Source organism: Nelumbo nucifera, chromosome 7, assembly GCF_055504915.1.
Source record: "Nelumbo nucifera cultivar China Antique chromosome 7, China Antique-T2T, whole genome shotgun sequence".
NCBI lineage: Eukaryota > Viridiplantae > Streptophyta > Magnoliopsida > Proteales > Nelumbonaceae > Nelumbo > Nelumbo nucifera.
This window is the reverse complement of record NC_142655.1, coordinates 27,523,575-27,550,883: the sequence shown is the minus strand read 5'-3', so window position 1 is coordinate 27,550,883 and position 27,309 is coordinate 27,523,575. Positions and strand designations below refer to the sequence as shown.

The 27,309-nt window shown below is 38.6% G+C and overlaps 1 protein-coding gene across 10 annotated transcripts in view; it reads left to right on the top strand.

Moving 5' to 3' along the window:
- The window catches only part of LOC104593388 (vacuolar protein sorting-associated protein, putative (DUF1162)), a 156,223-nt gene that overhangs the window by 102,851 nt on the left and 26,063 nt on the right, over positions 1-27,309 (top strand). For 9 of the 10 annotated variants that reach the window (XR_016078241.1, XM_088890930.1, XM_019197043.2 and 6 more), the window contains 10 exons: positions 2,063-2,239; positions 2,316-2,432; positions 3,255-3,538; positions 9,410-10,989; positions 11,103-12,292; positions 19,037-19,162; positions 19,239-19,394; positions 25,950-26,567; positions 26,640-26,711; positions 26,775-27,242. Coding sequence is in view for 9 of the 10 variants with exons in the window: in XM_088890930.1 (XP_088747056.1) it covers positions 2,063-2,239; positions 2,316-2,432; positions 3,255-3,538; positions 9,410-10,989; positions 11,103-12,292; positions 19,037-19,162; positions 19,239-19,394; positions 25,950-26,567; positions 26,640-26,711; positions 26,775-27,242 (4,788 nt within the window). In the remaining variant the exon portion in view is untranslated. The remainder of the gene's footprint in view (positions 1-2,062; positions 2,240-2,315; positions 2,433-3,254; positions 3,539-9,409; positions 10,990-11,102; positions 12,293-19,036; positions 19,163-19,238; positions 19,395-25,949; positions 26,568-26,639; positions 26,712-26,774; positions 27,243-27,309) is intronic. The other variant, XM_088890931.1, reaches the window with a different exon arrangement.

Genomic DNA, 27,309 nt, shown 5'->3' with positions numbered 1-27,309 from the left:
TCTATGTGGATGATATGGTAATTACAGGGGATGATCAGGAAGAAATTAAAAGACTAAAGGAGGTCTTGGCTGCTGAATTTGAGATCAAAGACCTGGGCCAACTGAGATACTTTCTTGGGATTGAAGTTGCAAGATCCAAAGAAGGCATCTATATATGTTAGCGGAAATACATTCTTGATCTTCTTCAAGAGACAGGCATGATGGGGTGTAGGCAAGCAGATACTCCAATAGAACAGAATCATGGTCTACAGGAGTCAGTAGGAGAGGACTACCTTGATAAGGAAAGATACCAAAACCTAGTGGGGAAGTTGATTTACCTGTCCCTCACTCGCCCTGACATTGCTTATGCTGTACATGTTGTTAGTCAGTTCATGCACACTCCTAAAATCCCTCACATGAAAGCTGTGGAAAGGATCCTCAGATATTTGAAGTCTTGCCCGGGGAAAGGGATTCTGTTCAGGAAAAACAGTAAAATTGAAGTTGAAGGATATACTGATGCAGATTGGGCTGGCTCTATTGGGGACAGGAAGTCTACTTCTGGGTACTGCACCTTTGTTGGAGGAAATTTAGTTACATGGAGGAGTAAAAAACAGAATGTGGTTGCTAGATCTAGTGTAGAGGTCGAATATCGAGCTATGTCTCATGGTGTTGCTGAACTTTTATGGCTTAAGATCTTGCTTGGTGAACTTGGAATTAAGATTGAGTGTCCTCTCAGGTTGTACTGTGACAACAAGGCTGCCATCAACATTGCAAATAACCCTGTGCAACATGATAGAACGAAACATATTGAGATAGACCGTCACTTTGTCAGAGAAAGAATTGTCTCAGGAGAACTCTGCATCCCTTATACTCCCTCTGAGATGCAGATTGCAGATGTTCTGACTAAAGGGCTAGCTACAATGAAATTCGTGGACTTACTTGGCAAGCTAAACATGATTGACATCCATGCTTAGCTTGAGGGGGAGTGTTGGTTCGGCTGTCTTAATTTGTATGTTTATCTTTGTTGGGTCTTAAGTCATTAGTTATTGGGCCTTAGTTACTGGGCCTAATCTTATTTAGTGTTTATTTTGACTAGGTGTCCCATCACTAATCAGGGGCATTCTGGTCTATTTATGCAACATTATGTAATGTTCTTATATATAATAGATTAGGGCTGGCTGAGAACACTTCTGCCGCCCATCTCATATCTTCTTCTTCTTCTTCTCCTCTCATTCGACAGCTCTATTTCAGCAAACATCATCAAATGAGAAATCAGAAAATAAATTTAGGGACTTGGCACACATTATAGCTCTATATAATATGCATTCCAGCACTGCTTCCTTCTTTCTTTATCGTTGGACACTCTACCATTCCTTTCCTCCTACACCGTCCAAATCAATGCAGCCCTGAAACGTCTCCACAAAATTTTACCCCTTCTCTTTGGCCAACTGAAAGTCGTTGGGTCAAAGAGACTTCCAATCTAAATAGGTAATCTCCACCTGTGACCATAATTTCTATTTATCATAATTGTTATAACATAATTACTATTTATTGTAAAAGTCAACTTACTATTTTCAGAAATTTGCTGTTTCTTATATTAGTAGAGCTAGTCAGCTAGAGAGTTTAAGTGTCCCATTTTGAAAAGAAAGTTTCTACTTTTTGTTTGAAGTTTGAATACATTGAGTTGACCCAAGGCTCATTTGGTTTCTACTTTATAATGGCTGAAAGATTCTTATAAGTTGGTTTGTTGGCTAAACTGCTGATTGGTTTGTGGATATCCTTGGTTATGGATTTTTAGTTCTTACTGGGCTTTTGTTTTGTTTTGTTGTTTTATGATGTTGCTTTTGCATTCTTTTTTTTTTTGTCATAATTGGTTCTGTGTATATGGTGTTTATTGGTATGGTTGTGGAGGTTGTTGTGTTTTTGGCTCGTTTGTTCTGTTTTACTTCTCTTTCTCCTCCTTTTCTTCTGTATATGTCCTGTATTTTTTAATAAAACATCATTACCTATTATATATACTACATGACTTGTTGTTTCTTCCTACTTCATATTTCTTGTATATCTAATCTGCTATATGTGGCAGGTTTTTGGACTTGGTGCTGTCATGTTAAGATCAAGACTTCTGGCGGGTTCGATTTCAGACAGTGTAGACCAAGATGGAAATTTGTTCAAAAGTTTATCTTCAACAAGTGACAAATCATTTGATGTCCAAATTCATGATATCTATGACCACTTTGAAATTTTGTTGAACAATTTTGAGGTCAGTGTTATTATTTCTTTTGCTCAATTTACTGTTTTCAACTTGCAATAATATGGCTGAAACTGATATTTTGCAGGTGAAGATAGTTCTGGCAGATCGTTGCCAAGAAGTCTCCCTTTTTGAGAGAGCTAACACTTCCATTATCTTGGAATCTTGCATTATTCCTGATGAGTCAGCCTTGAAACAGTTACAGGTGTTTTGATTTAAGGACTCAAGCTTTATTTAGTAATGAACACTGTTCTTAATTTGTGTTGAGAGATGTCATTGATGAAGTGTAGGAACTTTTAAAAAGGAACTAGTTATTCTTTTTTTTTTTTCTACTTGCTTAATTGACTATATTTGGATTTGTTATGTTTTCTTGCATAAAACAAGATGTATTGGCATCAGCATGTAATGAGTATCAGCTTATATTTAAGGTTGGTTACTATGTGCACATTTTTTATTCAATGGGTGTAATTTACTTGCTTGGTTGATGCTTTCAGTGCAGCTAGCTTCTCCTTCATATGATCAGTCCTCTGCTACTAATTTTGGATCCTTGTGTCAGTTTCAGCATATCTGAGAATTTTCTCACATACATGCATTTGTTGGCTACATGCCTGATATTCAGAATTTGATACTTTTTCCCACTACAACAGTCTTGGTTTCCCGATTTGGTCATAGAAAGCATTCTATCAGCTTATCAATAAAGTATGATTGGGGTTTATTTTCAATTCCATCTGTGTAATCTTGTCATGGTTGGCATCCCACAACACATAATTTTAAGTGTAACTCTATGTTAAAACTCATTCACTACATTTTGTTTCTATAATTGTGAAATTAAAGTATTGATGTTGGAATTTAAGTTGATCATATGCAGGATTATTTTTATATGTTTTTGGACTCAAAATGTTATAGTCAACATGCAGTAACTATAGTTCTCTCTGGATTTTCATGTGAATTTCATTTGAGATCTATTTATTCAATTCTAATTGGTTTTATACTTACCCACGCTGTCTTGTTACTTTCCCTGTTTCAGGTTAAGTTTTTGGTGTCATCACTTAATATACATTTCTCACCATTAATATATGGTGTGGTTTTGGGTTTTCTTGCTTGTTTGGATCTCCCTGAACAAAAATCACAGATGATGATAGCACGAAGGCCCGATATCCTTGATGTGAAGTCAGGAAAACAAAGGAATGCTGATGTTTATCAATTCTCTGTTGCTGCTAATTTTGAGCTGGTTACTTTCCTTGTCGGCATGTCAGATAATGTAGAAAATAATTTGGTCCTCAAGTTTGCTTTAGGGGAATTGGAGATTCAGTATGTTCTGTCTGCATAGTTCTTTCATCTGTATCTTATCTTTCTACTGTTTGTTTGATTTTGTTTTTCATGTCATTGTATTTGTCCAAGCAAATGCTGATTGTTGAGTTTGTGGGCTATTTGTATGGAAGATATGTATATGTGTTGGGCCAAAATGGGCCTTATGTGTCTTAAGTATTATTTAGTCACTTTACTTATTCCGTTTAGTTGTTGGGCCTTTACATTAATGAGCCTTTAGTCTTCTTTTTTGTTTATTATTAGTGACGACTACACCTAATTAGGTGGCAGGGGTGTTTTGGTAAAACTATTGTAATTAGTAATAAGTATAAAATAAAGTGTTAGGGGCAGGTGCTCATTTTTTTGGCCTCCCAACCAGTTTCTCTCTTCTTTCTCATTCTTTTCTTTTTCTTCTTCCTACAGCTTCTAAACCTTATTTTTGCTGTTTTATTATTGAGGTTTCCAACTTACAACTTAGTATCAAAGCTATCTTAAGCAATTTTGAAGTAGTCCTCATGTGGGTCTAGGATCAACTATATGCATGAGATGATGGTAGGGGCTGGTCAACTTTTATTTTTGGTCTGATTCTTGGATTCTTTTAGGGGATATTACTGCCCAAGCTATGGTCTTGGAAATTAGCCTAGAAAACAGGTGGAATCAGTGAGAGAAGGTGATTCTGTTGTGTGTGTACTTTCATACAAGTGTTTTATCATATATCTGGAGCTGCTAGGAAGTAGTGTAGTGATTAGGGATGGATTAGAGATCGATCTTGATAGCAAGTGTTTCTGGACTGTTCTAAGCAATCCTCCAATATTGTTTCAGCATTCTGGTGGTTTCCAGGTTGGTAGTCTACTTTTGGGAAGACTACTAGGTTTGGTTCTTAGGGCTGTTTTCTTTTGGGAAGTGTAAGTTAAGGTGCTTAGGGTATTCTTGTGTGTTTGAAAAGGTATAGATATTTCTTAGGAAAAAAGGCAGGCAATGATAGCTGGAGCCCAATGGAAAGTGTAGTTGACCTTCAAAACAACACCATCACTGCTGTGAGACTGGTTGGATCAAACTATTTGCAGCTGGCCCAATTTGTGAAGATTGGAGTTGGTGGTCGCGGTAAACTGGGATACTTACAGGAGACAGCAGGGAACCTGATTCAAAGAATGCTTCTCATGCATGATGGATTTAGGAGAATTACATGGTGATGTTGTGGCCACTTAATTCAATGCAACCACACATTAGTAAGAATTACATGTTTCTGGATGCAGCCAAGAAGATCTGGGATATAATCTATGCCACTTATTCTCAGCCATTAGATGTAGGAAGGGCTTACCAGCTGAAGATACAGGTGAATAGTTTGAGGAAAGGAAATATTCCTCTGTTGTTATATTTTTCTACTCTTCAGGGATTGTGGCAACTGTATGCTGAAGATACTGAAGCCTATGGTGATAGGCTTACTCATTAAGGATGTCACTTTGGTGCAAGCTTACTCATTAGAATAGTGAGGAGTGCAGGAGAAGTGTGATGCTTGGTTCTCCTGGGGTTGACTCAAAAAATTTAGTCTGCGAACATTGCAAGAAGATAAAAGGTATACCCAACCTTTATTAATTTTATTTGGCATGATGTGGGGTTTGGTTCAAGTGTTCTCTTTTGGGAAGACACTTGGCTGGTTGATGCTCCTCTTAGTTTCCTTTGTCCAGCCTTTATTCAGTGTCTGACCACATGTACCAACCAATTTTGAGATTTGTCACTTTCTCTTCTCTAGGTGTGAGTTTCGATTTTGGCTTTAGAAGGGGGCTGAGAGATAGTGAGTGTGAGACCCTTATTCAGTTATTGGATAAACTCCAGTCGGTTTTCTTGGTTCAAATCATGGAGGACACTAGAATCTGGGTTACCTCCCCCGGTGGTATTTTAACTTGTGCCTCATTTTTCAATTCACTTTTTCAACCATTAGAGGTGGGAGAGAATTTCTTGGTGAAAGAAAGTTGGAGTAAGCCCATATCACCTTAAAGTTCAAGCATCGTGCTAGGAGTTTTTTCATGGAAAGGTGAACAGCTGTGATTTGCTTCCAAAAAGGAGGCTGAATATATGTCTTTCCTCACATGTGTGCTTTCTTTGTTTTGCAAATAGTGAATCCTTACCCCACTTACTAATCTCTTGTCCCTTTGTGGTGTTTATTTGGGAGTTTTTGTTCTCTTTTTGGTTGCAGGTGGGTAGATCCTCAGGATGTAGTGAGTCTTTTGAGCCCAAATTTCCTAAGACAACCAAAAAAAAGAGGAAGAACATTGTGGAAGGAAGTTAGAGCTACTATGGTGTGGCCCATTTGGGAAGAGAGGAATGCAAGAATGTTTAATGAGAAGCTCAGGTCAAAGGAGGAGTTGGTGGAACTAATAAAAATTAAAGTGGCTCATTGGATAAAAACCCTTGACATCTTTCAATGTTTTACAACAATTGATATACTAAGGGCTTGGAATGAGGTGGCACACTCTTCAAAACAAAAGGAAAGAGAGATGATGGAATGGAAGCCACCAACAAGAGATAAGATAAAGTTAAATTTTGATGGGAGTTCAATGGGAAACCCAAGGATGGCAAGTATTGGTGGTGTGTTTAGAGATTCCTCAAGTAAATTGCTGGCTATGTATGCAGGACCTACAGGAGAAGGGGACTCATTAAAAGCTGAACTGATGGCGTTGTTACAAGGCTTATAAATTGCTAAGCAGTCCAATTTTAGAAACCTGGAAGTTGAAGGAGACTCAAAAGTGGTTAGAGGTAGCTGAACCATTCCATCTTATTCCTAGCAATTATTAATGTCTTTGTAGTTGGTACTACTAGGACTATTAGGAATAGCCGATGTTGTAGTAACAATATTTCTTGTTTACTGTCTTTTATGTGATTGTGAAGTTCATATTGCCTTTGTTTCCCCTTCAAAACTTTTTTTTGTTGATTTTAAATATGAGTATAGTTTCCAACTCCTTTCACAAGTTTGTGTTGTACTTGTGTTCACCTAGATCCTCATCCTGAATCACTTTCCACATCGCACTTGTTGAAAGATTCTCAAGCAAGTTGAGAACTTGGAATATTTCATTGGGATCCATATTTTGAACCTTCTTAATCCTGGTCTACATTGTTTCAATCTTTAGGGATCCAGTTAAGGTGAGAATTGAAGAGATTTCAAGAATTTCCCATGAGAGCCATGTTATGAGGAAAAATGTACACCCTAACAAATTGGAGAATGGTAAGAAGGGGTCTAGGTTTGAGGTGATTGCGGGATAAAAATATAATGCTGTTGGGGAAATGATTGTGGAGATTCCTTACTGTGAAAGGAAAAAGAATCCTGTGTCATTTGTTGACTTAAGGAAATTGGTTGTGACTTGGTGCTAACTAGAAATGCCACTTCATAGTGCCCCTGAATTACTATAGTTCAATGTACACTGCATTTTGATATTTTATCAAATGTGACATTGTTGGAGTGTCCAGAGTGAAAATAATGGGAAGATTTGTAGTGGGGTGAGTAATCATTATGTCAGGCCTACCCTAGAAATTTTGCCTCGTAAGCCATTTGTTAATTTGTCACTTTTATGAATGTAAGTTTATCTTTGTAGAGAAAAGGGGTAACTTTGTTTTTGTACTTCTCTATTATATAATATTAATGTAGTATATATGCTAGACATCCCCGTACCTTATTGTATTTTACTTTCTTATGTAAGGGCAGTATTGTACTTTTATTTCCTTTAATATTAAGTTAGGTTTTTTGGGTTGGGTTGACAGATTAGAACCAACTGAACAGACTTGGTGTTCTTTGTATTTTCTCTCGTCTCTCTCAATTTCTAGCTTAATGTGGTATCAGAGCAGGTTGCTCTCTGATTTTCTCTGGCTGAGTGCAAGAACCATCATGTTACTAGTACAATGAGAGCTCTTTTAAATGATTCCCATGTCCCTATTACTCTCTGGGTGGAGGCGACCATCCCAGCTGTGTATTCATCTTCCCTATCATGAACACACAAAGTTAAGTACTCAATCAGCTATCTGTGCATTAATGGGTTACAGCCTGGAACATAAGGGGTTCTTTCTTATGATCCCAAAGTTCGTCATCCTCGCATTTCCCATATTTTGTTCTTTGAGCATGGTGTTAAGTTACCTGCACCATGCTTCTTTGTTTTGCATCACTTTGGCTCTGCAAATGATCCTCTCTTCTTAGTCCTCTACAGTTGCAAGTTTATTACAGGAAGCATCCAGTTCCTTCCATGTCTATGCTCCCTCCAACATCAGCACCAGAGCCTGTGCATCCTTCTCCCACTACTACCACTGTAAGTCTTATCAACAAGCCGTGGCAGTTAAGCATTAGAAAGGTATTATGGACACAGAAATTCAAGCCGTAATGGAAAATGACACTTGGGACCTCGTCTCTACTCTCTCCTCCTCCAGATGCATCTATCATTGGTAGTAGATGGGTTTATTCAGTGAAACTCAAGTATGATGACACCTTGGTTAGATACAAAGCTCATCTAGTTGCACAAGGATACACTGGTGTTCTGCAAGTCCGAATTTTTATGAATTGTTTAATATAAATTCTTGAAGAACAGCAATCTGATTTAAACAATGCTTATTTTAGAGGCTTACCTTAGAAACTGCTGTCATCACAGCAGAGCTATCAAATTTTATGACTCAACAGAAATGATCAATGTGTCTACTTCTTGGTACTCCATTGCCTTGCCAGTTTGAAAATAGTAGTAGAAAATACAGAAGAAGAGGAAGAGGAGAGAAAGATAATAGAGTCACAAAATTACCCTTGTTTAAAAAATATATGAGGCACAACAATATAATATATTATTTAGGGGTCATTACCTCTGATACCAGTCTACCCCTCACAAGACCACAGATAGCTGAGACCAATGTCAAGCATGATACATACACTATATGACACCAGATACTACATAGACACTTCTAGAGACTTCTAAAGCATCCTTTATAATCCTAACTATTTTAAAATATGAAAATTAATCTTGAGGAAGCAATTGGCTTCAAAAACTATATACATAATTATGCTCTAAATCTATTGAATGGTTTGTATCCATATCAGTGTCCATGATCTTAGGAAATTAATATTTTACCCTTTTTACATTCTTGCATGCACTTTTTGGTATTCATATCTGCACATTTTAGGCCATTTCTTAGAACAATAGTGAAGTCTCAACCTGACATTGTGAGAATGCTTGTTTGAGTCTGGCAACAACACTTTGTGCAAAATGAAATGGCAAAGGTTAGGTCTGTATACTGTCCATGCCTACCAAGGAATGCTGGAACCATCATTTGGTAGAGTGCTTTTTAACATGTGTTATTGTATCCCTATCTACTCTTTTTTTCTAGATTTTCTTTATTATTTTTTTGAAGGGGGCTTACTGGGTGGGGAGAACAAACATTATGTATTTGAATGATGTTTGGCTGTGTGCCTCTGTGGTTTAAGACTTCAAGTTGACACAACAATTACAAGAAGTTGTGCTGATGGACTAAAAAGAAATTAGATGGATTTAGTACATTGTAGCCTGAAACTGTTGAATTGATAGAAATACAAAGCAAGACAACCTAACAATTTCGCCATCAATAGAAACCCTTTGATTATTTATCTAGTCATGATGCTTTTCGCTCTTTTGGTTTTGGCTGCTGACATCTTTTTATGGTTTAAGAGAGACAAAAGTATTATTGACTATGTAGTTGTTTATAGTGTTCTACCAATCATCTGGCAATCTATTCCCTTGTAATTTTCTTTCAATGCAGAACTTAACTTTACTACAGAGTACAGACAAATATATGTGGCTCTTATACATGTAGCAATTTGGGCTTGTCGTATAAATTAATAATGCATCTAAATTTGAATGGAAATTACAGGTATGTTGTTGAACATTTTATTGAAGAGTGCACTGTCTTTATGAAAACACTTAACATCATTACATCTGCAATAAACAGTGAGGGCAGTAGCCAGATTTTGTGCTCGTCCAGGAATACATCTTCTGCCAACCAAGCGCATTACAATGACATGGATGTTACACATAGCAATGCAAGTGGTATTCTTTGTGAGCAAGATGTCTCATCCAATAAATGTTTTCTTTTACATTATGAAGCTCAAAGAAGTTTGGGCACGGTTTATCACAGGTTGACAATATGCTTCAGTGATGTTGATCTACACTGCTATCCTAATATTTTCGGGCCGCTGCTTGCATTTTGTGATAGATTATCTGAATATGGTACTTCATCTGGTTCTTCTGGACAAAACTCCTTTGGCCCCTATCAGGAAGTTAAAGATGACCTCCTAATGTCTGTCTTTGAACTCCAGAGGTTTGGATTTTCAAATTTCTGTGAATCTGAACTTGCGGCATCTCCAGGCATTCCTTTGGATCATTTTCCATTTGTAACAGTTAGAAATTCTGATCCTCTCTGCAACACAGAGATGTCTCGAGTTTGTAGCATTGTGAGAGATAAAAAATATGTCAGACGACCAAAGTTCAGAATAAGAAAGAAGTCTAAAATTTGTCTCATACCAAAAGTTGTGTATCCTTCCATTGGTCATGAAATTACCACATCTGGGATTTCTAGTGGTACTGGTTTGTTTGCTGTTGATTTGGAACTTAATGGAATCAGAGTACATTTTCACGATTCTTCTTGTATTCTATGTACTATTACATTGCCTGTCTCTAAATCTTTACTTTTTTTTCATGGGATTGATTGTTGGGATATATTATGTTCTGTGGAGGGTTTAGTTCTTTCTTCATCCTGGTGTAACCAAAATTTCCGTGAGGTTGTGTGGGATTCATCATTGCCAAATATTTCATCTGTTCTTAATATTCGTTTAAAAAAAGTCAATGCCAGGGCTTTGTCTGATATTAAAATAAGCATCAGCATTCAGCATGTATGCTGTGTTTTAATGTCTGAATTTCTGGCCATGTTAATTGGTTACTTTTCTTTGCCTGACTGGAGTTCAGCTGGAAATACAAGGGGTGCCACTGAAAATGTCAACTTCAAAATAGAAAGCAAAATTTGTAGAATGATATGCAAGTTTGAAATACTTGGCTCCACATTAATTTTACCTTTGGAAAGTAATGTTCACCACTCTCTACAACTTGAACTTCAACAGCTGTACTGCACTTTTATCCCAAGGAGCAGTTCTGAAGATGGTATTAAGAATATTCCTCAAGAGTGTTTGGCTTCTACAGATAAAATTGCAGACAGAGTCCATCTTCTTAATGCATTTGGACAGGATTTATCTTTATCACTGCTACTAATTGAGGATGAACGGCATGTTTCTCCAGAACTTTGTGAAGATGGAAACCTAAGAAAATGTCTCCTAATTAAATCACTTGATGGTGATTTGTGGATTAGAATACCTTGTGTAAGTACAACATCACCTGAGCAATGTGCTGTTCCAGTATGTGTAATGACCAAGATTCACAGTTGTCAACTTATTGCTGAAGGTGGGATTTTATTTTTTGAAAATGTCTCAGTAAATATCATTGTCTCAATTATTTTTTATGTGGATAGTTTCATTTGAAAATATATACATATTTTTTGTGTTTTCTGGTGGCAGATTGTTACTTGTTCTATGGAATCGAAGCACTTCTAAACATGACAAATCAGATATCTGCAGTTGGTACAGAATCTGAATGTTTCACGTATAGTGTATTGCAGTTTTTGCAGACCAAGAAGAGTTTAAAAGAGCAGAGTGCAGTTATAATTGACCGTTCAAATGTGACATTCGTGGATATTCGATGTTGTATCAATTCACTATCAGTACAATTATGTCGCTCTAGGGGTCGGGACTCTTTCTCGTCAGAGCTGGTTGCCAAAGCAGATATGCAACTAACATTCTCTGCCTCATTTAGAAATGGGGTTCCCTTGTCCTTTGATATTGATTTCTCTGATCTTATACTCTACTCATTCCATAGTTCTGTTATCTTAGTGAAATGCACTTCATCTGGTTCATTTTATTCTGGTCTTGACATCCATTTCTCCAACTCTGACCAAGGTGAAAATGTGCTTGTAGTTGGTCTGCCTTCTCTTGACATTTGGTTACACTCATCAGATTGGAGTGAAGTCACTGCCTTTCTCTGTTCATTAGCTGCACACCATACTGGAGCTTCAAACATGATGAAATCATCAGAGAATCTAAATTTAGACTCTTCGGAATTAGTACAAAATGAAACACTAACCATGCTGCGGGATCCTATTGATCTTATTGTGAAATCTGTGAACATGGGCTTATCAATTCATTTTCCTCTATGGGTCAAGGAAAAGGTACCGAGTAGATCTGAGAAAGCTGAAGTCCAACAGGAGATTTATCGAACCTTGTCTTCTAATATACCTGGAGAAAGAACATCATTTCAAGCAGGATATTGTAAATATCTAGCAGTTACTCTGCACAGTAGAAAGAGCCAATTTGTTATAAGTGGTGGACATGTAAAATTGGACTTTAATGTGGATAAGATGAATGGAATTCTTGAGACAATGGAGAGAAAAGAAGTTTTCTCTTCATCTCTCTTCCAGTTATGCCAAGTTAATGTGGCAGCAGAAATAAATTATATGCAGCCAGGCATTATGCATGCCAACTTTGAGGTTCAAATGGAAAGTTTAGTTGTGTGGTTATCATATCAAATGTTCTACTTCTGCCATGATATTGAATTTAAAATTTCTGATGGACGCACTTCTGAATTTTCATTTGGTAATTTTGTTCTTGACATGCATCTTAGGAAGGCTTCTCTTCTTCTGACTGATGGAAGGGTATGTTGTCTTTCATGACCATTTACAAAATTGCATCTGTAACTTATATAGTGTTTAGTCATTCTTACAGCACTATATATCATTTACATGTTTTGACACCCTCCCCAGTGAAACTTTGAGGGATCAAATAGGGATAAGTCTACCAATATAAATATTTTATTCTTGTTTTCTAAATCTACTTTGTCCATCTAGTCGGTTTTCATTTCATTCTTGCAGTTTACTTTTTAATCAGTGCAATGCTTATTATAATTGGTGTAGATTAAGATTCCCATGGTTGTTATTGTTTTCTCTCTAGCTTTGATGCAGAATAGTCCTTGGGTACCTTCTGAGTTAATTGCTGCTTTTTAACTACTCTTCGTATCATTCTTAACCCATTCTAATGAACTTCTTAGGTTGATAGTCTTTCTGCTTTTACTTGTTTAGAAGAAACCATAATGATATTGTTGCTGAGAAGGAAGACAATTAGGGTCATATTTTACTTATTAGCCTAGTCATTGTATAAACTGGACTTCAACTCTATAGACCAGATCTGTATGGTATACAAAACCTGATAAAAAACTGAGAAAGCATAAAAAGAATGAAAAACACTAGATGGTAGAATACAGCTTTTGTTACTTGATAAGCATCTCTACAATGTTTTGAATGACAAAAAGGAAGCATGACCATGGTAAAAATGATAAGGATATATTTCACACAATAGAAAAGGATCGCCAAGACTCTAAGATGAACCTGTCAGGGATTTCTGGGCTAACTAGTCTAGAAGATAAACTCCATTAACTTTACAGCCATTTCTAATCATCCTCCTTGTCGGAATAATGTTAAAATAACTTAGTTGCAGATGTTAGGGCCTGTTTGGTGTTTTTTTTTTATTTCGTTTTTTTATTTCTGTTATCTCTGTTATTGTACTCAGGGGCACAAGGGTCTTTTCCCTTGTTATTTCTGTCGCCCTATATATAGTAAAATAAACACTGGCGCCGCCAGTACTGTTACATTGCAAACCTTCTCTCTTCTCTCCTCTCTTCTCTTCTCTTCTTCTTTTCTTCTCTTCTCTCCTCTTCCACTTATCTCTGGCCGGCTACACTGTCAAGATGGTATCAGAGCGGGAATGCTGAGTAAAAGAGAGCAGATCGATCAACCCTACTGTCAAGAGAAGATCGATCAACCCAAAGAACAGATCGAACAGACTAGCAGAAAAGAAATCTTATTCTGGACTACAGAATAGCTACAACTGGTACAGTTCTCCCTATTTTTTCTCTTCTTTACTCTCCTTGGTCATGTGCCGAGTGAAAACCCTATGAATCTGGGGCGGCTGAATGCTGTCGAACCTGTGTAACCCTAGTTTTCTTGGACCGTGTGATCCTGTTCATGTGTTAAGACAACTGTAGGTCAATGCTGACCTGTCTTCTCAATGGTTTGAGTTGACTATAAGTAAGAAGGATCTCTCCTGCTGATTAGTGACTGTTAGACATTCTGGAATTCTGGTAGGTGAGGACTGATAAAACTATACAGGTCTGAAATCTGCCGAATATTACCTCAGTTTTTGTCCGGAATTTGGTACTGTTTGTGCTCAATCTGGTTGGTAAACCCGAGTGTGTGGGTGTGAACTGAGTGGAGCATTGTTTTGTGGAGTAAGGAGGGGTCCTAAGTCCGGTGTTTGGGACTGATTAACTGCTTGACCATGTCGACTGAGAATTCTGCTACTTCAGAGATCTCAGGGAGCCACAATGGAGTGAGTGGGGGAATGGATATGAGCTTTCCCATGGCTGTCATTCCCTTTGATGGTCTGAATTACCTTGAGTGGTCTAGGGGGATAAAACTCTACATCACTGTTAGGGGCGAATAGGATACATCAATGGGAGAGTAAAGGAACCAAAGTATGGAAGTGCTGAGCATGATAGGTGGAACCAAGAGAACAGTATGGTGATGTCTTGGCTCTTGGTTTCAATGCTGCCACGAGTAAGGAAGACTTTTATGTGGGCTGAAACTGCTTGTGAGATATGGGAACAAGCGAAGTCCACTTATTCAGAACAGAGACACTATGCCAAGATATATCAACTACAAGCTGAATCTTCTACTTGCAAGCAGGGGGAGAGGAGTCTCTCGATGTACTATTCTGATTTGACATCAATATGGAAAGAACTTGATCACTATCAGAATGTGAATTGGAAGTGTGATGAAGATGCAAAGGCCTATAAGTCACTTGTATCATAACAACGCGTGTTTGCCTTCCTCCTAGGGCTGAATTCGTCATATGAGTCCATCAGGGTACAGATCTTGGGTAGTAAAGTCTTGCCATCAGTCCAGGAGGTGTATGCCTTGGTGCAGTCAGAAGAAAGCAGAAGAAGTCCGGGGAAATTCAGATACAAATGTCGGAGGTGGCTTTAAAAGGGGTGACACTCAGAAAAAATCAGAAGATAAAAGCAAGCTTTGGTGCACTCACTGCCAGAAGACACAACACACTAAAGATACATGCTGGGATCTCCATGGAAAACCTAAATGGGCACAGGATTTGGGTAAGAAGTTAGCACCGGATCAGGGCAAGAAACCAGGCCAGCAGAATCAAAAAAGGTATAACTCAGCTAATATGGCATCGACAGAGACTAGTCCTTCCATAACTCAGGAGAGACATCCCGGTTCTGACCCTAAGGAAGATATTATCAACTCCTTCCGTGAACATTTGGAATTGTATGGTAGGACTCTCCACCAGGTGGATTCTGGGCCTACTCCTCCTACCTCATTTGCGTCTACATCAGGTATTGCCACAGCCTTCCATGTGTCATCTCATACTACTGATTCACCTTGGATTATTGACTCCGGAGCCTCAAATCACATGACCGGTAAGTCAAATTTGTTCCAGACATATAACCTTCTCTCTGGGAGAGATAAGGTAAGACTGGCTGATGGTTCTTTTTCTACCATAGCTGGCCGAGGCACCATATCTCTCCCACTTGGCCTTACTCTTCCTAATGTCCTGCATGTTCCGAAATTACCTATTAATTTACTGTCCATTAGTAGTATTACTCACTCTTTGAACTGCTCAGTCACCTTTTTTTCGTCTTCGTGTGTGTTTCAAGATTTGACCTCGGGGAAGACGATTGGTAGAGGAAGCATGGTGGATGGTCTCTACGTGCTGGAGAATAATGCTGGTCTAGTGGCGACTGAGTCCACAAGTTCGTCGAGTGAGAGTCAGGCCTATTTATGGCATAGTCGTTTAGGTCATCTTTCTTTTGAGTCGTTAAAAGTTGTGTTCCCAAAGTTGTTTGAGTCCTTGTCAGTGAGTCAGTTACAATGTCAAACTTGTCAGTTGAGTAAGCATTGTAGAAGTTCTTTACCTTTAAGAAATAAAAGATCTGAATTTCCATTTCATATTGTTTATTCTGATGTTTGGGGCCCTGTTACTCTACCTATTGCGGCTGGCTATAAGTATTTTGTTACTTTGATTGATGATTATTCTCGATACACTTGGGTTTATCATATGCGATCTCGAGATGAAGTGCCACAATTTGTGAAAGATTTTCAAAGCATGGTGTTCATTCAGTTCCAAACGGAAATTCATATTTTCCAGTCGGACAATGCAAAGGAATATTTCCATAGTGATCTCACGAAGTTCTTTGCTTCGAGTGGGTCACTTCAGTGAAGCTCTTGTGCCAGGACACCCCAACAAAATGGTGTGGCTGAACGAAAAAACCGTCACCTTCTCGAAGTTGCTCGTGGCTTGCTGATTCATATGAATGTGCCAAAACAGTTCTGGATGGATGCAGTATTGTGTGCGACATATATCATCAATCGCATGCCCTCTCGGCTACTAGAGTATAAGGCCCTACATCAGCTCTTGTTCCCTACAGCCCCGCTGTCCACCATTCCGATGCGTGTTTTTGGGTGTCGTTGTTTTGTCCACAACCTGTCACCTACTCGTGGTAAACTTGACCCTCGGGCTATTCCTTGTGTTTTTCTTGGTTACCCTTCATCTCAAAAGGGGTATCGTTGCTATGATCCCATTGCCCGCAAGTACTATGTTTCCATTGATGTCTCATTCTTTGAGAGTCAACCGTTCTTCTCGGTTTCTCCTCAGGGGGAGAGTAGGGTTGAGGAGAAACAGGCGACGACTCAGATTCAACTACCTCCTTTACCCGATCCTCCTTCATTCCGGGTTTTTCATTGTCGCCATAAGAGCTAGCAGAGTTCAAGAACTGTGGAGCCGGACACTATGCAACCAACATCATCGGATTCACCCGAGGCAGATCCGTCTCATCAGCCAGGTACACTTGCTCCCATTGCTCCTTTAAATGTTGATTCACTTGTCCCCAATGATCTTAATATTCCTATTGCTAAGAGAAAGGGTGTTAGATCTTGTACCACTAATCATCCTATCTCTAACTTTGTGTCCTATGAGCATGTTTCACCTTTGTACCGTGCCTTTCTCTCTTCTGTGGATAGTGTCCCCATCCCTAAGACCGTGGCAGAAGCTTTGTCAAATCCTGAATGGATAGATGCAATGCAAGAAGAAATTGATGCCTTACACAAAAATGGTACGTGGGAGTTGGTAGATCTTCCGGAGGGGAAGGAACCAGTGGGGTGCAAGTGGGTGTTCACAGTGAAACACAAAGCTGATGGAACTGTTGAAAGGTACAAGGCTAGACTGGTAGCAAGAGGCTTCACACAGGTATATGGAGTGGACTATGCAGAGACTTTTGGTCCAGTAGCAAAGATGAACTCTATCCGGATTCTCCTTTCCTTGGCAGCAAATCTTGACTGGGATCTTCACCAATTGGACATCAAGAATGCCTTCTTGAATGGTGACTTGGAAGAGGAGGTGTACATGACCCAACCCCCAGGGTTCTGTGCCAATGGCAGTGAACAAAAGGTGTGCAGGTTAAAAAAGTCCCTATATGGGTTGAAACAATCACCTCGGGCTTGGTTTAGTAAGTTCCATTTAGCAGTCCAACAGATGGGATTCAAACAATGCCAGTCAAATCATACCCTGTTTGTAAAAAGAGGTGAAGGTAAAATTGCAGCTCTTATTGTGTATGTGGATGACATAGTGATCACAGGAGATTGGGAGGCTGAAATCCAGAGACTAAAAAAATTCTTAGCCACTAAATTTGAGGTGAAGGATCTAGGCCCCTTACGATACTTTCTTGGAATTGAAGTTGCCCGCTCTCACAAGGGCATCTTTATTTCCCAACGGAAGTATGTACTAGATCTACTAGAAGATATAGGCAAGTTGAGGGTAAAACCATCTGATTCACCTATTGAACCTAATCACCATCTGGGAGACAGTCAGGGAGAGTTTTTGAAAGATGTAAAGATGTTCCAGATACTCGTGGGGAGACTTCTGTATTTGTCTATGACCAGGCCTGATATTGCCTATGCAGTGAGTGTCCTTAGTCAATTCATGCACAGCCCGAGGACAACTCACTTTGAGGCTGCAGAGAGGATCTTGAGATATCTCAAGAAGTTTCCTGGAGCTGGTTTGTTGTTCCAGAAACACAGTCACTTAAAAGTGGAAGTATATACTGATGCAGATTGGGCAGGAGCAATCAATGACCGAAAGTCTACTAGTGGTTATTGTGCCTTTGTAGGAGGAAACCTTGTCACATGGAGAAGCAAAAAACAAAGTGTGGTGGCTAGATCCAGTGCTGAAGCAGAGTATAGAGCGATGGCTCATGGGGTTGCGGAAATCATGTGGATAAGAAATCTGTTAGGTGAACTGGGTTTCGCAGTAAGCAATCCTACGTCACTCTACTGTGACAATAAAGCTGCCATCAATATTGCTGCTAATCCAGTTCTGCATGATAGGACGAAACACATTGAAGTGGACAAGCATTTTATCAGAGAGAAACTTGAAAGTGGAGAAGTGTGCACACCATATGTCAGCTCGGAAGAGCAACTTGCTGATATCTTCACCAAAGGTCTTCATCATGTGCGGCACAAAGATTTGTTTGACAAGTTGGGCATGATTGACATCTATGCTCAAATTTGAGGGGGAGTGTTGGAATAATCTTAAAATAACTTAGTTGCAGATGTTAGGGCCTGTTTGGCTAATTAAAGTGTTTTTTTTTATTTCGTTTTTTTATTTCTGTTATGTCTGTTATTGTACTCAGGGGCACAAGGGTCTTTTCCCTTGTTATTTCTGTCGCCCTATATATAGTAAAATAAACACTGGCGCCGCCAGTACTGTTACATTGCAAACCTTCTCTCTTCTCTCCTCTCTTCTCTTCTCTTCTCTTCTTCTTCTCTTCTCTTCTCTCCTCTCTTCTCTTCTCTTCTTCTTCTCTTCTCTTCTCTCCTCTTCCACTTATCTCTGGCCGGCTACACTATCAAGACTCCTATTGCTCATTCTTGAAAGACACGATAGTTTGGAGAGAAGGTTACATTACAATTTAGATTTTCCTTTAGAGAATTAACAACTTTTAGGTTATGTGGGAGTAGAAAAACTTTATCAACTCGCAAATTATTGACTAGATAATGTCTTAAAATGATTTTAAGAACATAAGCAGGATCAATTTTGCTTCAAAGAAGGAAATTCTAGTGAGGCATTAGGAGCTTGCTTATTCTGAAACTATAACTTTTGTTGGATTTCCACTCTAATTGAAGTAGATAGAATCAAAGCTGGGAGTTGGTTGTACTGCCTTTTTCTTACCATAAGTTTTAACAGTTTGGAGTTGGCTATATATGTTTGTTATGCTTCTATTTTTATTTCTTTACTAATTTATCTATTTTTTCTCTCTGTTCATTTGCCAGAGTTGTAATGCACCACTCTTGGTGATTGTCATAAGGAGCATGCATTTGCATGCTAACATAACTCAAAACAATTTTATGGCTGTACTTTCAAGCGACCTTGTAGTGAACTACAACAACATTCAAAAGGTACATTTGTGTTTGGTCAATATAGTTTTTCTACTTCAAGTGAACTAGTTTCTAACCTCAACCCACTATTTTTTAGGTTATGTGGGAGCCATTCATGGAACCATGGAATTTTCAGTTAAGCATCATGAGAAAAGTTGAAAAAAGTGCTCTTATGAACACCTCTATCATTACAGATATCCAAATGAAGTCTTTGGCACAACTTAATTTGAATTTTACGGAATCCCTTTTTGAGGTACAACATATTATATACTTGCACAGACACACACTAGCAGATACCAGTGTTATGTAACGATATATAAATCATTATGTTGTGAATCTCTTTTCTCGTATGCTTTAAATATTCTTAATGTTCACTATAAGTTTGTGAATCAGTTATTAGAACTAGCTGTCCTTGAATTAGTAATGAAAGATTACAATTCTCATTTATTAACCTTTCGGATTACTGTAGCTTCCTAGTTGATAAGGTCTGATGATAATTATATTTGAATCATATTCTCTATTTAATTATTTTATTATTTGGGAAAGATTGAGATAAGAAGACAACAAAATTGGTTCTCTCTGCATCTCTTTCCATGAGGTTTAAGATACTTAAGTGGAATGTATGCCTTTATGTTCAATCATTTCATTAATCATCTCATAAGATTGGTTCAATCTGAATCTGGAATAATCTCTCCATACTGAGCTGGTTTGTCTACTTCTTGATAATGCCTATAGGGATGTCAATGGGTTGGGTTAAGTGGTAAACCCACATTGTCCCAATCCTAACAGGTTAGAGTTGGGTTCAGGTTGTGCCTGACCTATGCCAGACCTGAACCATCAATCAAGTGTTGATGTACCATTGGTGGGACAGGTTGGACCCATTGACATCCCTAAATATATCCAATCCTACTGCTTCTGTTAAATCTATTTCCATCATACTCTAATCGATTTTCGACAATCGTAAGCTTCATTTTGTATCTCTCTACAATGTAACCTAAAAACAAAGACTGTAAAAACTTAGATGTAGTTCTAACTTTTCAAAAGAAAACACCAAACTTGACTAAATGACCAGCAGCCTACCTTTAAGACAATTAATGAAATAGCTGATATGCAACACAAAAAACAGAATCTGCTTGAAGATATGAACTAGTTCAGATGCTAGGGAGCATAACTCACAAGACAAGGAGGGAAAATATAAATCTTTTCATGGAGTCCTTCCAAAGAGCAAATAAAAGAGGAAATCCAAAAAACAAAAGCTTTAATAGCATTAAAATAGGGACTGGAAGATGCCCTAGTCTACCAATCAGATCAGATTTCCTTGCCCAAATGACCCCTTGATCTTCTTTCTCATATAAAAACGACCTGAACTTTAAAAGCTCAAGTCTAGATTCCACCAAGTGTGAGAGAATCAAAAGAAAATCAGATTTTTCTCCTAGTATTTTCTGGTCAGTTTTTCTCATCGATTAGAAAATTGGATCAGACTGGCTGGTCAGACCTATTGAACGAACCATGACCCAGGCCCCTAGCTGGTTTGGTCATACCCCGAAAATTGTAATTCATGAGAAACCAGCCAAAACTGGATGACTGGCCGATTTAGCCAATTGGTGAATCGGTCCCAATTTTATAAAGTTAAAAAGTTTTAGTAAGGTGAAGAAGTTGTGTCAAGAATGCTTGGTGTTTACTGTTCACACCAAGAGACTTTTCATTTATCCTCTTGAGCAAAATTACAAAGGGGCCCTTGAATAGGCACCAAACACAAGCATACATAAATGTCCTTACACTCTCAGCATATAAAATTGCTTGGGTCACCACATGAATAGAAACTTCAAAATGGTAATTGGTTTAAAAACATGAGTTGAGAGGCTTGAACCCTGGTCATTGTTTTAAAAATTTAGGAGCTAGCCATCTATCCACCACTGTATACAATAGTATAAAATATATAATATAATATTTGTAAAATATATTTATATATTATTTATGTAACCTGACATATACAATAGTAAAGCTTGATGGTGGGAATTACTTGGAGTGGGCCCAGTCCGCAATGATGGCAATTGGAGGAAGTGGAAAATTGGGGTATGTAGGTGAGAGAGAAATCTACCGATGCCTCTCGCAGCAAATGGGTTCAAGAGAACTAAATGGTGATGATTTGGCTTTGCAACTCAACGTTGCCCTATATTAGTTGGAACTACAATCATGAAATCAATGGGATCCAATGGTTGATCCAATCCAAAACTGGACCATAATGGTGGAGCAATTAAATGAGATTTAATATTAGAAATTAAATTAATTTAAATGATTTTCATGTAATTTTCTCCTGCTTTTTCTGTGCTTGATTATTACTTGTTTAATCATAGAATAATCCATAGAACATTAGTAAAATACATGGAACAAGGATCAATGCACAAATGATGCATATATATATATATATATATATTGATCAATAACAACAGATTTCATTAAATAGGAATAAGCTTACAAAGTAGAGGAGCTAAAGTATATTAACTACCCAAGAAAGTGGGAAGGCACCCAAAAAGAAAAGAACAATTACTACTGAGCCCAGAAACCAGAATCCCTTTTCACCCCTTACCTAGCTAATCCATCAGCAAGGGAATTTGCATTTCTCTTTACCCAAATACACTGAACTTCCATGTCCTTGGTCAGCCATTTGAATTTTATCCTTTCATTGTTGTAGCTCCAAAGCTTAAAGGTATCTTCTACTCTTCTTTTAGCCAGCTCACTACAGTCTCAGAATCTCCTTCTATAATCAGTTTCTTGACATTCGGGTCCTTATCCCTTTGTAACCCTTCCAAAGCTGCTAACACCTCAGCTCTCAAAGAGTCTCCCACTCCAATTGGGCCAAAGAACATAGCTATTACATTCCCTTTCTCATCTCTTAGCACCCCTTCAATACCCAAAGGCCCTGGATTTCCCATATTGCTGCCATCAAAATTTAGTTTGATAAATCCAAGAGGTGGAGGTTTCCAGTTGGGATTCGAGGTCTTCTTAACTGAGGCTGAACTTGCAATTTCTTTCCATTTTCTTAACAGATCATCTGTTAACAAATCAAGTGATTTCAACCAATGGTTTACCCTTATATGGATCACTTCTAGCACGGTTTCTAGACTAGTCTCCTTTTCTAAAAAAAAAAATCCTTGAGTTTCTTTCTCCCCATATAGTCCTGTAAACAGCAGCTCTAACACATTTCCACATGATCCTTGACCTTTTTGTTGGGCAGTTGAAAGAAGAGGAAGTAAACAAGCTTTGCACATTCATTGGGGAAGTCCACCTGCACCCAAACAAAGAAGCAAACCGTTTCCAAATATTTTTTTGCAAAAAGACAAGATATTAGTAAGCTATAACTAGACTCACCAGCAACTTTACAAAGAACACACCAGCGAGGAGATAAACATCTATTGGGTCTTTTTCTTTGAAGCAAATCACCTGTGGTGACTCTTTCCAGGAAAGCTTCCCAACCTTTGGAGGGATGGATTGACACCACACTTCTTTGGTAGGGAATGACAAGCCAATAGGAATAGCCGATTGTATTAGGGCTTTAAAGAAGGAAGTACAAGTAAAGGAACCTAAAGGAGAAATAGTCCAAATCCTGCTATTTGTTTTTGTAGGCTCCAAGAAAACCCCATCAAGAATGGACATGAGAGTTAAGGTACTATCCAATTCTGTGTCCCTGAGAGCTCTTCTCAATACCATGTTCCATCCAAACCCAGAGGTTGAGTTCAAGGGTACAAGGAAGGTGGCAACTAGTTCAGTTTTAAAGGTGGAGATAGCAAAGAGGGTTGGAAATTGGTCTTCTAAAGAATAATCCCCAACCAAACATGTTCCCAAAACTTAATGAGAAAACCCCATCAAGAATGGACATGAGAGTTAAGATACTATCCAATTCTGTGTCCCTTAGAGCTCTTCTCAATCCCAAGTTCCATCCAAACCTAGAGGTTGAGTTCAAGGGTACAAGAAAGGTGGCAACTAGTTCATTTTTGAAGGTGGAGATAGCTAAGAGGGCCGGAAATTGGTCTTCCAAAGGAGAATCCCCAACCAAACATGTTCCCAAAATTTGATGAGATTACCTGAGTGCAAATCATACCTAATCCAAGGAGAAAATAAAGGCAGAATAGCTTGGATTGCTTTCCAAGGTGGTGCCCTTGTAGTCCTAGCCAGAATCTCAGAGTCCCATCTATTCTCTGCAAGCCCGTGAATACTACATATTTGTTAGGCAGTGTATGCCCTTAGCTCCAATCAGCTTGATGTACATTATGACATTTATTGTAGATGAATCAAAGTACATATTTGATTCATGTTATATGGTGTGTTTCTGTGTAATACCCTTAAATTGGACACTTATGAGACTCATGTTAGTTTAGAATCTTCACAGCCGTTGGATAGACCTGAGGAGGTTTATCCTGCCAAGGCTGACACTGATGTGCTACCAAGTGGGTTGGGGTGGCTTGTCTCAACTGCCAGGGTGAGTCCTAAAACACATGCAGTGTGGGTTTTCTTGAAACCCAGAACCGGACCTTTTTCTAGTTATGCTCTGGACCTTGGAGACAAATGGGCAAAACTGGAAAGTTACACCAGACCCCTAGACTCGATTATGGTACTGCACTAGGGGTTCACTGTATTCAGCAGTGAATTCAGCCAGGCCTTGTAACAGAGGCTAGGTTTAACCCATGTGGCTTATGTGGAGATCAATGATAGGGTCCCACGCCATACAAAGAGAGCTAAGCTAGCTAGCATTAAAGGAAGTGAGCTTGAAAGCTTAATGGGCCTAAAGTCCATTTCAAATTGGGTTAATTTGATTAATTAAATAGGGGGCATATCTGGGTATGGATCAATAGATAAGGATAAGAGGATAACTCTTATCCACTTAAAGAGCCCAGATCCAAATAAAGATTTGGATTAGGAAACTTCTAATTGGATTAGGAGAAGCTAATCCTGATTTGCAGATAAGATAAGGGATAAGCCTTATCCCTTAAAGAGTCTAGATCCAAATAAAGATTTGGATCAAGAAACTCCTAATCAGATTAGTAGATTAACTCTTTAAGGTTTATATAAAAGGAGGAGGGCGAACTGGAAAAACACACACAGTTTGACTGACTTTTTTGCATCCAGTTCTCTCTCTCTCTCTCTCTGATCTTGCCGCCCTACCCTGTTCGATCTCCACCTCTTGGAGTGATCAAGATTGGATCTTGATATTGTTTCTTGGTGGAAGAAACAATCAAAAAGCTGTGCTCACATCCCTACATAATTCTTGCTAAAGAATTTTGGTTCTTGCTGAAGAATCCCCTTGTTGATCCTGCCTCACCCTAAGCTGTGTCATCTTCAGTGGAGGAAGGATTTGGTACCCTCTTTGGGCGTGAACGTCTACGTTGGGAGGAGCTTTTTGCGTGGATTCCGTATTAGGTATTCCTCTCCCTAATCTTGGTTTCAGATTTGGTCTAGTTTGTTTCAAGAACGATCCTTGAAAAATGCAATTTTTCTAAAACTGGGAATAGGATTCCCGGAAGGGTGAAAGAAATTTTTGAAATTTCGCCCAACCTCCTTGCATGGTTCGGCCATCCATATGATGGATCACCCTTCCCTTCAATATTATCTTAGCCCACAGTTTTTCCTTTTCCAATGAAAATCTCCACAACCATTTCCCTAGTAGAGCCAAGTTTCTCTTACTTCCTAGATCTTCATCCTACTTACTCCTACACCACCTCCCACCCAACCCTATGGTCCTTTTTCTCCTCCCCTGGCTCCCAAAGGAAGTCTCTCATTAGCTTTTCCAACTTGCTACACAAATGATGCATAATAACCATTATGTGGTTTGTTTTCACATTATGGATGCTTGGGTGTAACTGGTGATTGTTCTATTTCAGAAAATTTTTAGGTCCATTGATGAGATTGATTTGGGATTTTGCATGTTGGTTAGAAATCCCCGACCAATGGTGATTGTTCTGGTTTACCTAGATACATTAAAGGAATGTGTCTAAGGAAATTTCTTACAGGAAGTCCCAAGGCCACCCTGAGTTTGTGAGTAGAAGGTTAGAGATTAAGAAATGAGTCGTAGGTCAGGAAATATCCTCTTTGTCCTTTTATCCTTTCACTCCAACCCACTTCCATGAGATGGACATGTAAGAGCATGAGATCCTAGAATCATCACCCAAGCGAGAGGGGTTTCAAGAGGATAGATGCACTTAGTCAAGAAATTTGCATATAAAGAAATTATCCAGTGGAAGCTATATTACTTGATGACGTGAAGGAGATTAGAGATCAGAAATAGTTGTTTGTGTCCCTCAAAAAAAACTCGGGGGATAATTGACCTGAATGATGGTAACATCTTCTGTTCCTTCCATCTGCCATGTAGTCATGTAGAAACTTACATATGCTTTCTCCTCTAACCCTTATCCTTCCTCTGGCATCTGCCATGTGCCACTGCCTCATCTTCTCTTTCCCTATTAAGTCATGGCCACATTCACCCAAACCTCCCTTATCGAGGTAAATAAACATAACTTACCATTTTGTTACATACTTGTATGCTTCCAACTTCCTTTCTTCCGGATCACATTTCATTCCATACTTGTATACACCCAAACATCAGGCATCCTTTCTTATTCTAAGAACTTCGTATGAGACTAGGAACCATAAATTGGTGAAGCAAGTAGAATTCATAATGTCCTCAATTCATCAGGATTTATACCTTGTTGCCTGAAGATTATGTTCGATTGTAGGTTGTCTATGTCATAAAATTATTAATATTTGCCCAAATTACCACTACTTCCTATTATTTAGTTCTCTTTTTTTAAAGGTCTTTTGCAGGGGAAAAGAGATGATTGAGGATGCTTGGAATCAAGCTGGGCCAAATGATTATTCTGAAGGACAGGGTTTCTTAGAACATCAAACAATTGACAATGTATATACAAGAAAATATGCCCCCTATGTGCTTCAAAATGAGACTTCCTTGCCTTTATCTTTCCAAGTCTATTTTGGGAGTGTTACTGAAACTGATTTTGATGTTCTGCCAAAGGAAGAAAGAAACATTGTTCAACCAGGAACTTCTGTTCCTATTTATATTGATGAAAGTCCTGAGGAGCAGATATTTGGGGATGGGCCAGGCCATTCTTCTGACAGGTTAGGTGAAAAAAAATCAACTGGGGTGTTGCATCACTTGATTTCCATTCAACTTCACGGGACATCACGTCCTTCTCCACCTATTTCAATGGACATTGTTGGACTCAGATACTTTGAAGTAGATTTTTGTAATGCTTCAGACAAAATAGAGATAAACAAAAGTGAAGGTGCTTCAATTTACAGTAGAAAGGTTGAAGAGAAAAATAGAATAGATCCTACCACTGGATTTCTTGTTCCTGTGGTGTTTGATGTTTCAATACAGCGCTATAGCAAGTTAGTACGTTTGTACTCAACGGTATGTATGTACTCAGGATTTTCTGCTAATGTTACTTTTATATTATTGTTTGTTAACTGTTGTTGGATTCAGGTTGAACTTTCAAATGCGACAACTATGCCACTGGAGCTACGGTTTGATATTCCATTTGGTGTTTCTCCCAAGGTATGCTCTTTTCATCTTGTCAACAAACATTTGGTTATTTCTTTTGACTATGTGGCTTTTCAGGTCCTGGATCCAATCTATCCTGGTCAACAGTTTGCACTTCCTTTGCATTTAGCTGAATCTGGTCGCATCAGGTGGCGTCCAGTTGGGAATGGTTACCTGTGGAGTGAAGCACACCAGCTGTCAGATATTCTTTCACAAGAAAATAGACTTGGATATTTGCGGTCTTTTGTCTGCTATCCATCTCATCCTAGTAGTGATCCATTCCGCTGTTGCTTATCAATCCAAGATGTCAGTCTTACTTCATCCATTGAGACAAAGAAGGGTCCATTACTTCATTTCAAAGAGGCTTCTGGGAGGCAACCAGTTAAAAGTGGAGGTCAAACAGTAAATCATCCACATAAGTCTGAGAAACGATTTCTTCACCAAGTGACCTTAACTGCACCATTATTGGTGAAAAATTATTTACCCAGGGCATTATCCATGACAATAGAAAGTGGTGGAGTTGCCCGTACAGTATTACTTTCAGAGGTTCGTAATGAGCTTAGTTCATACTAACATGATTTGCTATCAGTTCTGGTAGCCATTTATTTATTTT